Here is a 14,963-nt window from a genome sequence, read left to right as displayed (position 1 = left end):
ATCCATTTGTTTGTTGATGGGCACTTAGGTTGTTTCCAACTCCTTGCTATTGTGAACAAAGCCAAGATAAACATGGGTGTGCATGTATCTACTTGTCTGTCAGTTATGGTCTCTTTGGGGTATATTCCCAGTAGTGGAATTGCTGGGTCAAATTCTATCTCTATTTGCAAATTTTTGTGGAGGTGCCACACCACCTTCCACAGTGGTTACACCATTGTACACTCCCACCAACAGTGAATCAAGGTTCCAGTTTCTCCAGAACCTTGCCAGCGTTTGTTGCTTGATATTCTCTTAAATTTTTCTATTCTGACTGGGGTGAGATGATATCTCATAGTTGTTTTGATTTGCATCTCTCTTAGAGCTAGGGATTTTGAACATTTTTTCATGTACTTGTTAGCCATCTGAATGTCTTCTTTGGTGAAGTGTCTGTTCTTATCCTGTGCCCATTTTTCAATTGGATTATTTATCTTGTTGTGGTGCTCAAGTATTTTATAAATTCTGGACATAAGTCACTTATCTGAGATGTCATTACCAAATACTTTTTTCCAGTCTTTGGCTTCCCTTTTTACCCTATTGGAGAAGTTTTTGGATGTGCATAGGGATTTGATTCTTAGAAGGTCCCATTCATCTATTTTATCTTCTTCTGGTTGTAGGTGAGAAGTTTTGAAATCAGACTTTGCTCTTACTTTGCAGGTGAAATGACTGACTAGCCTTCTTTGAAAAAAGAAATCACCTTTTTGAAAGGCTGGCAATGATAGCTACTGTTAATAGAACCACCCTTATTATATGTCCTGTGCCCCACAAGTTTATTTAATATCATTGTCACCAGTTTTTAAAGAAAGAGATTTGGAAAAGTTAAGTATATGCTTCTTGAGGATGTTGGAAAATGGCAGAGATAGATGGCACCTATAACCTGCCTAGTGAAAAATCTTAATGTATTTGCCTTCCTCATCTTTTTTTTTTTTAACCACACAGTATTTGAAGGTAGGGACTTTTATGTTTTGTGCTCTCACCTGACTCATATATATTCTAGTTTTCATAATGCCTTCTAGTTTTATGATGGCTATTATTTTATTCCTGTCCCTATATTTCTCTGTCTTAGATGGCAAAGTGTGATGGCTGTAAACGACAGGGTAAGCTAAGTGAGTCCATAAAGTGGCGAGGCACCATCAAATATTTTTGTAACCTGGAATGTGTCATTGAGTTTTGTCATCAGCAAAGTACAAGTGAACTTCTTTTACAGAATAAAGGTAAAATTAATATTGGATAATGGAATATTTATGTCAGTACTTTCTCACTCACTTCCTCATTGCCATCAAGTCAGAACTGACCCATACCTGACTCTCCAGCACGTTTTGAGAGGCTGTTAATTACACAGAAGGAAAGTGCTCATCTTTCTCACATGGAGCAGCTAGAGGATTCTAACTACCAGAGAGGCACTGCCTTTGGGTTAACTGTGTAACCCCCAATGGAAAACTCCCTATTGGAGTACTGGGAATAATATTAATGTACATGGTTGTATAAAACCTAATAAAAACAAAATTTCAATTGTGTTCAAGTAGCCTGGATTTCATTATATTTTCTTTTAAGAATCCTTCAACATTTTTCTTAAAAGAAAATGAATGCTGACGACTTTTGCTTTTGAAACCAAACACGCTTAAATCATCAATAAATGCATAAACACTAATTTATGTAGTAAAAGTAGACTCCACTTATTTTATTCAATTTATTTGTACATAAATAACACTAAAGGTTAATTTACTTAAAGTAAAAATAGAAAATCAGGGCAAAGGAAAGGGGAAGATATAAATAAGTTAACATATTGCTGTGACTCATAAGATTTGATTCAAAGCTTGCTTGTAGCCAAGGGAAAAACAACACATTAATTATATCATGAAAAATAAAGTAGATCAGTTCTTCATGGGTAGCAAAGTTTTTCCTGGCTAAGTATGAAATGATTTTCTAAGTAGGACAGCTAATGTGGTTAAAGGATTCAGGTGAGTAGATGAAATTTGTGACATGTAAGTGGCTCCTCCAAGTAACACTTCTGAGTATTAGATTTGAAACACAAGATACTAAGTTCTGTGATAAAAGCCTTGAGTCCTGATTCCTACCTAATTGTATATGCCTTTTGCTAACTTAGCTCTGGTGCCTAGTCCTTAGGGAGTTGCACTGCCAACCCAAAGGTGGGCAATTCCAATCCACCAGCTCCTTCTCAGGAGACTGATGGGCATTCTCCTTCCATGTGACTTACAGCTTTTTTACAGAGATAGATACTAGTTTTGCTTTTGAAAATTTAGTTGTTAAACATGGCCTTTTGGTGTTGCTTTTTGTGTTTACATATCAGGTCTTACCTTTTTATTTTAATCAGTAAATATGTCTAAGGCACAAACTGCATTGACGGAGCCCCTTTCTTCAAGGATGAATTCAACACCAGTTATAACCAATGTCATGTCACTGGCAAAATTATCTATTGCCCAACCTGCAGGGATCACTAACAGTATTTTAAAAGGTATGACTGGATATAAAGGTACTTGGCTATAGAAGTGAGCACTGTTTTGTCTATGTAATTCTCATTAGTATTATCCTTTGTTGCATTTATGTGAGGAAACTTGCACTTCTGTTCTGACGAAAGCGGGAGACAAGCAGTGTGGCATCGTTATAGGAGGACATGGTATATGTAGTTTTTTTTAAGAAAGATGCCACATGATTTGAATATTATTGCCTCCTTACTGCCAGAAATTCTAATACCAGTAGCATTTTCAGTAGAGTCCAGGAATCCTTACCTTTTTTGTATGTAGATGGCCAAGGGATATTGATGGAGTATTTCTTTGGATCAGTTTTTGAGAAATTATGGTCTAGACTATAGCACCCTTTAGAGAGGTTAAAGTAACTTCTGGCCTTATTTTTTTGTATGTATAATGACATGAAATAAATTTCCATCTTTACTTTTGTATATTCTGGAGATAATAATGTGATTTATATATATATGTATGACAACAACCTGTGGAAATGGGTGCATTGCGGGATGGGCTGGGAGAGTGGGAGAGAAGATGTGCAACAATGAATAAAAAAAATTAAGAAAAAGTGTATTTTAATTTATAACAGGTACAGTTACTAAAGAGGCAACAAAGACCATCATTGAAGATGTAAGTTGTATTAAGACTTTACTTGATCTTACCCCTTATATTTACTTTGTTTGTTTATAGCCTTTTAATATATGAATGCTTTTATTTTTGTAGCTTAGTTTTCAAAAGAAGTGGAGTAATAATATATTATGTATGACAGTGGAATAGTAGATTATCCACTAAATCATTAATTAATAAAAATTCTAGGTTTTGAACCTAGGTCAATATTAGATTAGTAATTAAGAATTTGTTTCTCAATTTATATTATGAAGTTTGCCTTCTAGTTCTTTAATTCTTTACATTAATATTGGTTGCTTAGACTCCTTTTTTACTGTATTGCAGAATTTTCCTCTTAGACTAAAAAGTCTTTTGAAAGTTTAATGTTAATGTTATTTTATGCAACTTTGAATTATGTCAGGCCGAAAATAGTGCCAAGTAAAAATATATTTAAACTCCCACTTTATGCCTCAAATGTGAACTGTAGAAAAGTCCAAAATTAAATTTTTGTCTAAGAAATGCATAATTTCAAAGCTGACAGCCTGAAAGGTTTGCAGATTGTCCCATTACCCTGTGTCAGCATCATTCTGGTTGGAAAACAACATTTGTATCATCCTTTATCAGTACATAGACCTTATGTATCAGATGTTGATTAGTGTTTGTGACCTTGTGCTGCCATCTTAACATTTGCTCTTGATATAATTAAAATTTTTTTATATCATGTAACAGTGCTATTCAAGTGTTCATTAAGTAGTGGTGCTAGTGCTAAAAAATGTGCTTGAGATTATTCAGTAACTTTGGAATGGAAGTCAGATATAGTCAAACTCTATGAAGAAGGCCAGAGTTTATTCTTTTAGAAGAGTATTTTTAGGGGTAGTGTGTCCCCTTCCAAAAGCATCATTAAAGCACTTGTACCCGTAAGTTCTTTGGCCTCAATTTGAACTCACACATGAGTAATTGATAGTCTGACGCACAGTCTGCCTCGGCCTCGTTTTGGCTGCTAATATTGAGCTTCTCCAATAATTCCTTTAACAAATGTAGTCGGTCTGATTCCTATGCAGTCCATCAGGTGAGATAAAGATGTAAAGTTGCTGTTTGTGTTTTTTAAAAAAAGGTATTTGTAATGAATAAATCATTGAAAATGAAAAATTTGATCATTTTCTTTCCAGTTTCATTTCTGTCACCAAGAACATACTTTCTGACTTCTATTCTTGTTCATTATTTCCAACTTTCATAGTCCAGTCACTATTTATCATTAATGCATCTTGATTGTATGTAAGGTTAATTTCAGACTGCAAGATTTGGGTAAAAAAATTCAATTTCCTCCTTTTTGGCTCTTCCTGTAGGAGCATATATTAACAGGTCATCCATATATGCATACAGCTAATATCTTGCCACTCACAACATTATACAAGTTCAGTTGCAGCTTGTACAAGCTCATGTTCCAGTTCAGATTGAGGCCAAAGAAACTTAAAACAAGTCCATGAGACCCAAAATAAGATCTTGAATCCATTCCACCTGAATTTTGAAATCATCTTAAGAATAGATTTGAAGCATTGAATGCCAGTGATTGGGATGACATCAAGGATATCTGATGATGAGAATAAAAGATCGTTACAAAGACAGAAGAGAAAGAAAAAACTGAAATGGATATCAGAAGAGATGCTGAAAATTACATTAAAGTGTTGAGAAGCCAAAACAAAGGGAAAACATGCTGAAGTAAAAGAGCTGAAAAGAAGATTTCAAAGGGCAACTCAGGAAGACAAAGCAGCTTGGAGGACGAAGCAAAGTATTATGGAATGCACAGAGAGTTGGAGTTGGAGAATAAAAAGGGAAGAACTTGCTCATTTCTCATGCTAAGAGAACTGGAAAACAAATATAGGCCTCAAGTTAAAATATTGAAAGATTCTATGGGTTATATGTTAGATGATCCAGGAAACATCAAAGGAAGATGGAGGGATTACACAGTCACTGTACCAAAAAGAACTGACTGACATGGAAAAATTTCAGAGGTACCATAGGAGCAAGAGCAAGTGTAATGAAAGAGGAAGCTGAAGTTACACTGAAGACACTGGCAAAAATAAGACCCAGGAATCGGTGGGATACCAACTGACTTGTTAATAATAGATGTAACTCTGGATGCACTTACCAGTCTATGTCAGGAAAGAGCTATCTGGCCTGTGGATTGGAAATGGTATCTATTTGTTTCCGTTCCCCAAGAAAGTTGATCCAACAGAATATGGAAACTACCAAACTATATCATTAATACTACATGTAAGCAAAATAGTGCTGTAGATTATTAAGAAACTGCTGGAACAGTACATAGATAGGGAACTGTCAGAAGTTCAAGTAAGATTTCATGGCCCCAGGGATATCATTGCTGATGGCAGATATCTTGGCTGAAAGTGAAGAATACCAGAAGAATGTCTATTTGTTTTTTATTGACTATGCAGTGACATTTGTCTGTGTGGATCATAACAAGTTATGGTTAACTTTAAGAAGAATGGCAATCCCAGAGCGCTTAATAGTGCTTATGCGACATGTATACCTTGACCAAGGAGTTGTTGTGCAAACAGAGCAAGGGAACACTGTATGATTTAAAATTAAGAAGGGTGTGCGTCAGGGTTTTATTCTTTCTCCATACCTACTTAATCTGTATACTGAGCAAATTATTCGAGAAGCTGGACTCTATGAAGAAGAATGTGGCATCAAGATCAGAGGAAGACTCATAAATAACCTGTTAGGTGGATGACGTAACCTTGCTTGCTTAAACTGAGGAGGACTTGAAGCACTTGTTGCAGAAGGTCAAAGAATACAGCCTTCAATATGGATTGCATCTTAAAGTCAAGACAACAAAATTTCTTAACACTGGACTGATAGGATGGAGAAAAGATTAAAACTGTCAACAGTTTCATCTTACTTGGATCCATGGTCAGCACCCTTGGTAACAGAAATCAGGAGATGTATTGTGCTGGGAAAGTCTGCAGTCAGGACTTCTATTGAGGAGGAATGATGTCTCTTTGAGGACTAAGGTGCGTCTGATTCAGACCATAGTCTCCGATCACTTGCTATGCATCTGAGAACTGGACAGTGAATAAAGATGACAATAATTGATGGCCTTTAGGCTGTGGTGGTAGAGAAAAGTACTGGTTATCCCATAGACTGCCAAAAGGACAAACAAATATGCCATGGAGAAAAGTGTAGCCAGAGTGCTTCTTTTAGGCAAAAATGATAAAGTTTCACCTCATACTTCGGGCATGTTGCTAGGAGAGGCTGTTCCTTAGAGAGGGATGTCATGCTTGGAAAGGCGGAGGGTAGATGAAGGGGAGGAAGACCCTCAATCAGTTGCACTGACACAGTGACTGCCTCAGTGGACTCTAGGGTATCAGGAAATGTCAGGATGCCACAGGATAGAATAAGGTTCAGATCTTTTGTTCTTAGGGTCACTATAGGTCCTGTTTGACTCCTTGACACCAAACAACAACCCTTAAATTGCATAAACAGTTACAATCAGGTAAGGTTAAAAAAATAAAAGAACAAAATTCTGACAAGATGATCAGTGCTGCTCAGATGAATCCTTGACAAGTCTTTCATTTTTGCTAAAGTAATTTGGTGATTTTTGGTGATTTGAAAGGAAGTGACAGTGGAACAAAAAAGTTGGCAAGTTATGGTTGGCTTTCCAATTTTTTTAAAGCCCATAGAGGTTTTAAGAATGTAAAAAATTAGCAGGCATGTTTTATTTGCTAATTCTGAAATTATTAAAGCATTTGTTTTATCATAATTGAAAGAGGCTGTAAAACAACATCAGCTAATAGGGATGCTGTGAAAGTGGCATAGAAAATAGGCTTGCATAAGGTTGGTGTTGGAGATATGAAAAATGTGTGTGGATTGTTTTCTGAAGTAACAAAGGAAAGTTTGCTAACATTAGGAAAACAAAGGCTGCAGGGAGAAGATCCTGCCCATTATCCTGTCCTTCAGCACCTCAGCTAACAGTATATCGACTAGCACAGCTTTTTATCCATATTTCAGCAGCAGTTGCTACTGAAAATGATCCAAATGTAGATTGCTATTCATTGGTGGCAAGACAAAAGTTGGTAAGCATGTATACATACCAAGAAATCTTCAGTGAAACATATGAGGGAAACAACTTTAGATTCATTCTTTAGCAAAAATCTTCCAGAAAATTGAACTAGGCTTCTTCATAAATACATAGAGATAGTGGTGTTCTTAGGTGTCTTCAAGCCAAGTACTCGTAGTGCTTTAAGTACTTCAAGACTCATAGTGACCCTAAGAACAACAGCTCTGGACTCTGCGATCCTTACACTTCCTGACACATTAGAGCAGTCACTTTGTCAATCCACCTGGTCAAAGGTCTTCCTCTCCTTCACTGAGCTTCTACCTTTCCAAGCATCATGTCCCTCTCCAAGGAATAGCAATATGTAGTTTGTCCTAATTTGTTCGGTGCCTCTAAATGCTTCCATTATTGTATTGTTGGAAGATGGTAATGGTAACTTCTGTTGAATTAGTTTCAGACTGTATTCCACGTGAAGTTAATGAAATGCCATTAAGTTAATTTTGTGTTAATTTGTATGTGTTGTACATGAACATTATATTTTAAAATTCATGACTCAACAAATCACTGTTGTAGAATTAATAACTTTACAATTCATCCCATAATTATACAGTTACAGTATCCCTGTATTGCATCACTGTTACTAATATATATTATTAAAATATTCTGTACTGATTGTAGATGTATGTACTTTGGAAATGTATTTCCTCCTCTCTCTAATGAACCTCTTTAAGAATGTGTCAGTTAATCTTGAATTATACTGCTTTTTAATTATTCAGGGTTTTCAGAAACATGTTCCTCATATTAAATGTGATTGTCCTATATATGCTTTACCCATTCAGAATACAAAAAAAATTCACCAGTCATTTCAACTGTTTTACAGAATAGTTCTGATTAGTATTTTCAGCTTAGTCTCTTAAAAAGCGTAATATAATGTCATATTCTTATGACATGGAACAAAGCTGACAGTTTAGAATCTTTTCTCTGTTCTTCTGGCAATTTTTATTTGAAGCCTTCCTCATGTTATTTAAATGGTCTTTATTTTATTTGGGGGAAAGGTGAAAGTACAGGAAAGTAAAAGAAGAGTGTCTACTGCAAAAGTCAATATTTTCTATAAATATTACTATAGTAAGTATTTTACATGTGTGAGCTATGTGGTGTCCTTTGTAACTCTCATCATTTCCATTTTAGCACAGATCGGCCTCAGACAAATGAATGAGCCTGTTTCTGTTCCTGTAAAATTTTATGTATTGGTGGTTGTTTGCCAACACCTTCTTTACTATATTACCACCAACTATAATTAATCATCATTAGATTTGGCATATTTGTTGACAGCATTTTTACTCCCTACCTTTCTATAATACTCTTTATACTTTTTTAAATCAATCACCATCACCAGTTCCTTTTTTTCATGTTCCCAGAAGCAACTACTTTCATGAGTTTGATGTGTCCTTTCAGAACATTTTGAATCTTTCACATTGATATATACAGATCTGTGAAAAATTATCTATTATATCCATACATCTTCATTATATATTTTATTTATTCCTGTGCTGTTTTGTATTAGATGTTGTTGGATGTTGTGAAGTAAGAATACAACGTAACTGAATCAGCACCCTGTTTTCAAATTGCACAGGAGGAGATTGTCCATATTATTTTATGGAGCATCTGGTTGATTCAAACTGTGTCTCTGGCTTTAGAGTGCAATTCTTTATCACTAGGCCACCAGAGCTCCCTAATTATATGGTTTTTGTTTTATGCCATTAAATTGGAACTGAGTCATAGCTGAGCGGTTAGCAGGTTTTCAGAGGCAGTAGATCGCATGGGAGAGATTGCCTGTCCTTCTCCTGCAGAGCAGCTGGTGGATTCAAACTGCATGCTTCGTGATTGTAGCACAGCTTCTTAACCACTTGGTCACCAGAACTGAAGTTATATGTTGTTATTGGTGGTGGGTGCTGTCAAATCGAGTACGACTTATAGCAATCCTGTGAACGAAAGATCTGAATGCTTTTCTATACTGTGCTATTCTTACACTTCCTGACACACAAGAGCCCATTCCAGCAGTCACCATGTCAGTCTTCCTGCTTGAGAGTCATCCTCTTCTTCACCAACTGGCCACCCTTTCCTAGCATCATGTATTTCTCCAAGATAGAGCACCTCCTAGCAATTGGCACAACGTATAGGCATTATCATTCTTGCCTCCAAAGAGTACTGTGGCTGCACCCTCTCCAAGACACGTCTGTTTGTTTTCTTGGCCATGGAAAGTTCATTACTCTTTTCCAGCACCACAGCTCAAAGGCATCAGTTCTTTTCCTGTCATCCTTATTTATTGTCCAGCTCTCAGATCCATAGCAAGTAATCCGAAAGACTATGGCCTAAATCAGATGCATCTCAGTCCTCAAACTGACATCATTACTCCTCAATATTTTGGAGAGGTTCCTAAATGCAGATTTTCCCAGTGCTGTGCATCTCCTTATTTTCTTACTTCTGTTACCAAGGGTCTTAATTGTGGATCCGAGCAAGATGAAGCTGTTGACAGTTTCAATCTCCATCCATCATGATGCTGCCAATTGGTCCAGTGATAAGAATCTTTGTTTTCTTAATACTGAGATGGAGTCCATACCAAAGGCTGCATTCCTTGATCTTATGCACCAATGCTTTAAGTCTTTCTCACTTTCAGCAAGCAAAGTTGTGTCATCTCCATAATGCATATTACTGATGAGTCTCCCTCCAATTCTGATGCCACACTACTCCTCATAGAGTCCAGCTTCTCAGATAATTTGCTCAGCATACTGATTGAATAGGTATGGAGAGAGAATACAGCCCTGGCACACTCCCTTCATAATTCCAAACTATGCAGTGCTCTCCTGCTCTGTTCGCACAACAGCCTCCTGGTGCAGGTATAGGTTCTATATGGCCAGTCAGTTGCTCCGGGATTCCCATTCTTCTCAATGTCAGCCACAACTTGTTATGCAGTCAAGATATGTTAATGTCATTGGTGACTGGAATGCAAAAGTAGGAAACAGTAAAGAAGGAATAGTTTAGAACATAAGGGCTTGGTGATAGAAATGAGGCTGGATAGAATGATTGAATCTTGTATTTACAATGATTTATTCATTGCAGATACCTTCTAAAGAAGACAAAAACAATTACTTTACTTGTAGATCTCACCTGATGGGCTGCCTAGGAATCAGATACACTACATTTGTGGAAGAAATAATTGGAGAAGCTCCATATCGGCAGTCAGAACTGGGCTGGAGTGGACTGTGGTTCAGATCATCAGTTGCTTCTATCTAAGTTCACATTGAGGCCAAAGAAAATGAAAATAAGTCCACAAGAACCCAAGATATGATCGTGAATCCATCCCATATGAATTTCATGATTATCTTAAGGATGGGTTTAAGGCATTGAACACCAGTGACTGAATGCCAGCTGAGTTGTGGGATGATATCAAGGGCATACAAAAACAGAAGAGAAAGGAAAAAAAAAATATATATGTCAGAAGAGATACTAAAGATTGCACTGGAGTGTCAAGAAGCCAAAACAAAAGGAAAACATGTCAAAGTGAAAGCTGAACAGAAGATTTCCATGGGCAGCTTGGAGGATGAAGCAAAGTATTATGGAATGTGCAGAGAGCTGGAGTTGGAGAATAAACAGAGAAGAACTTGCTTTGCATTTCTAAAGCAGAGAGAACTGAAAAATCTCTCACTGCAATATTGAAAGATGCTATGGGCAATATATTGAATGACCTAGAACACGTCAAAAGAAGGTGGAGGGAATATAAAGTCACTATACTAGAAACAATTTGTTGCAGAACAGATTATCCAGGAGGCTGGGCTTTATTAGGAGAAACGTGGCATCAGGATTGGAAGAAGACTCATCAGCAATTTGTGTTACGCAGATGATACAACCCTGCTTGCTGAAACTGAGGAGGACCTGAAGCTCTTGCTGCAGAAGGTCAAGGACTGCAGTCTTCAATATAGATTGAAGCTCAGTATCAAGAAAACAAAGATTCTCACCAATAGGCCAATTGGCAGCATTGTGATGAATGGTGAAGAGATTGAGATTATAAACAGCTTTAGTTTTCTTGGCTCCATATAATCAACACACTTGGCACCAGCAGCCAGGAAATGAAAAGATGTATTGCGTTGGGAAAGTCTGCTCTTAAGACCTCTCCAGAGTATTGAAGAGTAGTGATGTCAGTCTGGAGATTAAGGTGTGCCTAATACAGGCCATGGTCTTTGCAATCATTTGCTATGCATCGGAGAGCTCCATAATAAGTAAAGATGATAGATGGAGAATTGATACCTTTTAGCTGTGGTGCTGGAGAAGAATGTTGTATATACCAGGGACTGCTAAGAGAATGAACAAGTTCATCCCAGAGAAGGTTAAATCAGGATACTGTTGGGAGGCAAGATTTCTGAAGCTTCATCTGACATACTTTGGACATGTTGCAAGGAGGGACCAACTGGTCCTCGGAAAGGGTCATCATGCTTGGGAGTTTGGAGGGACAGTGCAGAAGAGGAAGACCCTTGATGAGATGGATTGATTCAGTGACTGGGGTAATGGGTGTAGGCGTGTCGGAGACAATAAGATTGGCACAGGTTGGAGCAGGGTTTAGGGTTGTTGTACATAGGGTCACTATAAGTCTAAGGTGACTTGACGGCACATAACTACAACCATATGAACAGGAGCCAGTGGTAATGAGGGAGGAAGTAGAAGCTGTATTGAAAGCACTGGCAAAAAATAAGGCCCCCAAAATCGATGTAATACCAGTTGACAGATGCAGCCTTGGATGCACTCACCCATTATTTATAGGTACTGCATTTTATTTATTGCTATATTGATGAACTTTAAATTGTTTCTAGCTTTTCAATATTTATATATTTACTTACATTTAAAAAAATAAATTGGAACAGCACTCTTAATAGGGCATCTTGATAGACTCTATAAAAATTAAAATTGCCAAAACTTTCTGACTCAGTAATTCTACTCTTTCAAAACTACCTGAGAGAAAGACCTGTACATCTACAAGGTTGTTAACTATGGCAAGGATAGTGTGTGTGGTGTGTGTTTAAATAATGAAAAACTGGAAACAACCTAAAGTTCATGAATAGGGCAATGGATAAATAAAATGTGGTACTTACATATAATGTAATACAGCAGTCACTAGGAATAAATTAAATCTATAGAGTGAAAGTGGAGGACTTGAAATGCTTGCTGCAGAAGATCAAAGACCACAACCTTCAACATGCATCGTTTCTCAACACCAAGAAGACAAAAATCCTCACCACTGGACCAATAAAATAATACCATGATACAGGGAGAAAAGATTGAAATTGTCAATAATTTCATCTTACTTGGATCCACAATCAACATTGTTGGTTCCAGCAGTCAGGAAATCAGGAGACAGATTGCACTGGGAGTTTACAGACGGAATCTCCTGGTTTTGGAAGAGCAGTGATATCAAAGATTGGGTGCGCCTGATTTACACCATAATCTTTTCACTCATTTGCTGTGCATCTGAGAGTGAGTAAGGATGACAGAAGAATAATTAATATCTTTGAGTTGTAATTATGGATAAGAGAACTGAATATCCTATTGAAAAAGTACAGCCAGAGTGTTCCTTAGAGGCAAAGATGGTAAAACTTCATTGTTTTGATGGTAAAACATACTTTGGGCCTGTTGAGATGTTATTCCTTTGAAAGAGACCTTGTGCTTGGAGAGGTAGAGGTCAGTGAAAGAGAAAGACTCTCAAGATGCATTGACAACAGTGACTGCAGCAGTGGGTTTAAGTGTATCAGAGATGATGAGGATGGCAGAATAGGACAGGTTCAGTCAGATTCATCCTTCATAGGGTGGTTATAGGTTGTACTCGACGGTACCTAACAACAGCAACATATATAATTTCTTTTTTGACAGCATGGCACTCCAGCTACTCTCCCATTTCCTCACTCTTTTTTTTTTTTTTTTTACAAGACAACTCTGCTTAGCTTGCCTTCACTTTGTTGTGTGCCATCTTTCCTTAGCTCACCCTCATTAGGCTTTTATCTGCATCACTTCCTTGAAACTGCTCTTGTCAAACAGGCTTCATTATTCATGTTCACTGTATTCAGCCTTTCAGTAACATTTGACATAGTTGATCTCTTTCTTCTTGAAATGCTTCCTTCATTTGACTTTTATGGCATCCTGCTGAACCCTATTCTCCGTGTACATTACATTCTAAGGGACTCATACAGTCTTTTGGCTTTAAAAATACTATGTAGATGGTGACTGATTCCCAAATTTATTTATCTGCCCTGACCTCTGAGCTCCAGGTTAATTTATCCACCGGCCTCCTTGACATTTACACCTATGTGGTTAATAAGCATTTCAAATAATATGTTTAAAATAGAACTCTCTTACTCTTCCCCACACTTCCTCCCCATTTTCCCTCTTTCTTACCACCCCCATTGCTACCTCTTTAGTCTGAGCCACCACAGTCTTCTGGATTTTTGCTGTTGTAACCTCCTACCTTTAGTCGTTTCACTTCCATTCTTGTCCTTCACTGTTCACTCTTAAATTGTTGAGAGATTTAATAAACAAACAAACAAAAAACACAATAGATCAAATCATGTCACTCCTCTATTCCAAAGCCTTTAATGAGATTCCAAAATGGAAGAAGGGAAAGAGCCAGTTCCCACATAATAAAACAAAACAAAAACTATTACAATGACAAACCTACAGAAGTAAGACAAGTGATGATACTGTATGGATAGGCATACAGTTCAGTAGGAAAGTCCAGATGTAGACTCAAATATTTATGGAAATTTAGCATATGAATAAAGGTGGTTTTAGATTTAAACCACCTGATTTTAAATCAGTAGAAGAAATTTGGGTAATTCAGTAGTGTTGTGTTAACTGATTAAGCCATGTAGAAGGAAATACAGTTGGATTTCCACCTAGCATTTAAACAAAAAGTCCAGATGGAGAAAAGATTGAAATGTGAAAATTAATAAAAGCAGTAGAGAAAATAATATTGTAGAGGTAGGATAAAGCCTAAAGTGTTATATTCAAAACATACACGTAGAATTTTTTTAAAAGAACCAGATAAATGAAAATGGAGCAAAGAATAGGGACAGTTTACAGAGAGGAAATATAAATATTAGCAACAACAATGTCTAACCACCATATGAGATATGATTTTTCATTCAATGATAATATATAGCAAAATGTTTTACAATATTGTGTGAACTAGGATATTGGGAAACAGCCTCATACACACTGCTGAGACTCCTATAACTTGATACAGCTTCTATGGAGAGCAAGGAAAAAAGCAAGACCTCAGGAACTGATAAAATAACAGATCACATCTTCTCAACAAACAGATGCAACTCTGGATGCTCCCTCATCTATGAAAATAAATTTGGAAGACAGTTACCTATCATCTGACTGGAAGAGAGCCATATATGTTCCCATTCCAAGAAGCAGCAATCAGCAGAATATGGAAATTATCAAACAATATCATATGCAAGTAAAATTTTCTTATTATTTAAAAACAGCTCAAACAGTCCGTAGACAGGAAACTACCTGAAATTCAAACAGGATTCAGAAAAGGCCGTGGCTTCAGAGAGAACACTGTTGATATCAGGTAGTGCTTGGCTGAAAGTAGAGAATACTAGAAAGATGTTTATTGTTATGTGCCTTCGAGTTGCTTGCGACTCTTAGCGACCCTATTTACAACAGCCCTAAACTCTGCTCTGTCCTGTGCCAATCTCACTGTCTCC

At 37.0% G+C, this 14,963-nt stretch overlaps 1 protein-coding gene across 1 annotated transcript in view; it reads left to right on the top strand.

Annotated features, from left to right (window-relative positions):
• ZMYM6 (zinc finger, MYM-type 6) overlaps window positions 1-14,963 on the top strand; it is a 63,478-nt gene that overhangs the window by 38,041 nt on the left and 10,474 nt on the right. Inside the window, exons 11-13 of the mRNA XM_006886430.1 lie at window positions 1,103-1,250; window positions 2,372-2,512; window positions 3,109-3,149. Of these exons, the coding sequence (XP_006886492.1) occupies window positions 1,103-1,250; window positions 2,372-2,512; window positions 3,109-3,149 (330 nt within the window). The remainder of the gene's footprint in view (window positions 1-1,102; window positions 1,251-2,371; window positions 2,513-3,108; window positions 3,150-14,963) is intronic.

Source organism: Elephantulus edwardii, unplaced genomic scaffold, assembly GCF_000299155.1.
Source record: "Elephantulus edwardii isolate Elephantulus edwardi_28Jun2011 unplaced genomic scaffold, EleEdw1.0 scaffold00049, whole genome shotgun sequence".
Lineage (NCBI taxonomy): Eukaryota > Metazoa > Chordata > Mammalia > Macroscelidea > Macroscelididae > Elephantulus > Elephantulus edwardii.
Note: the sequence above shows the minus strand (reverse complement) of the source record. Positions and strands in the feature narration are given on the sequence as shown.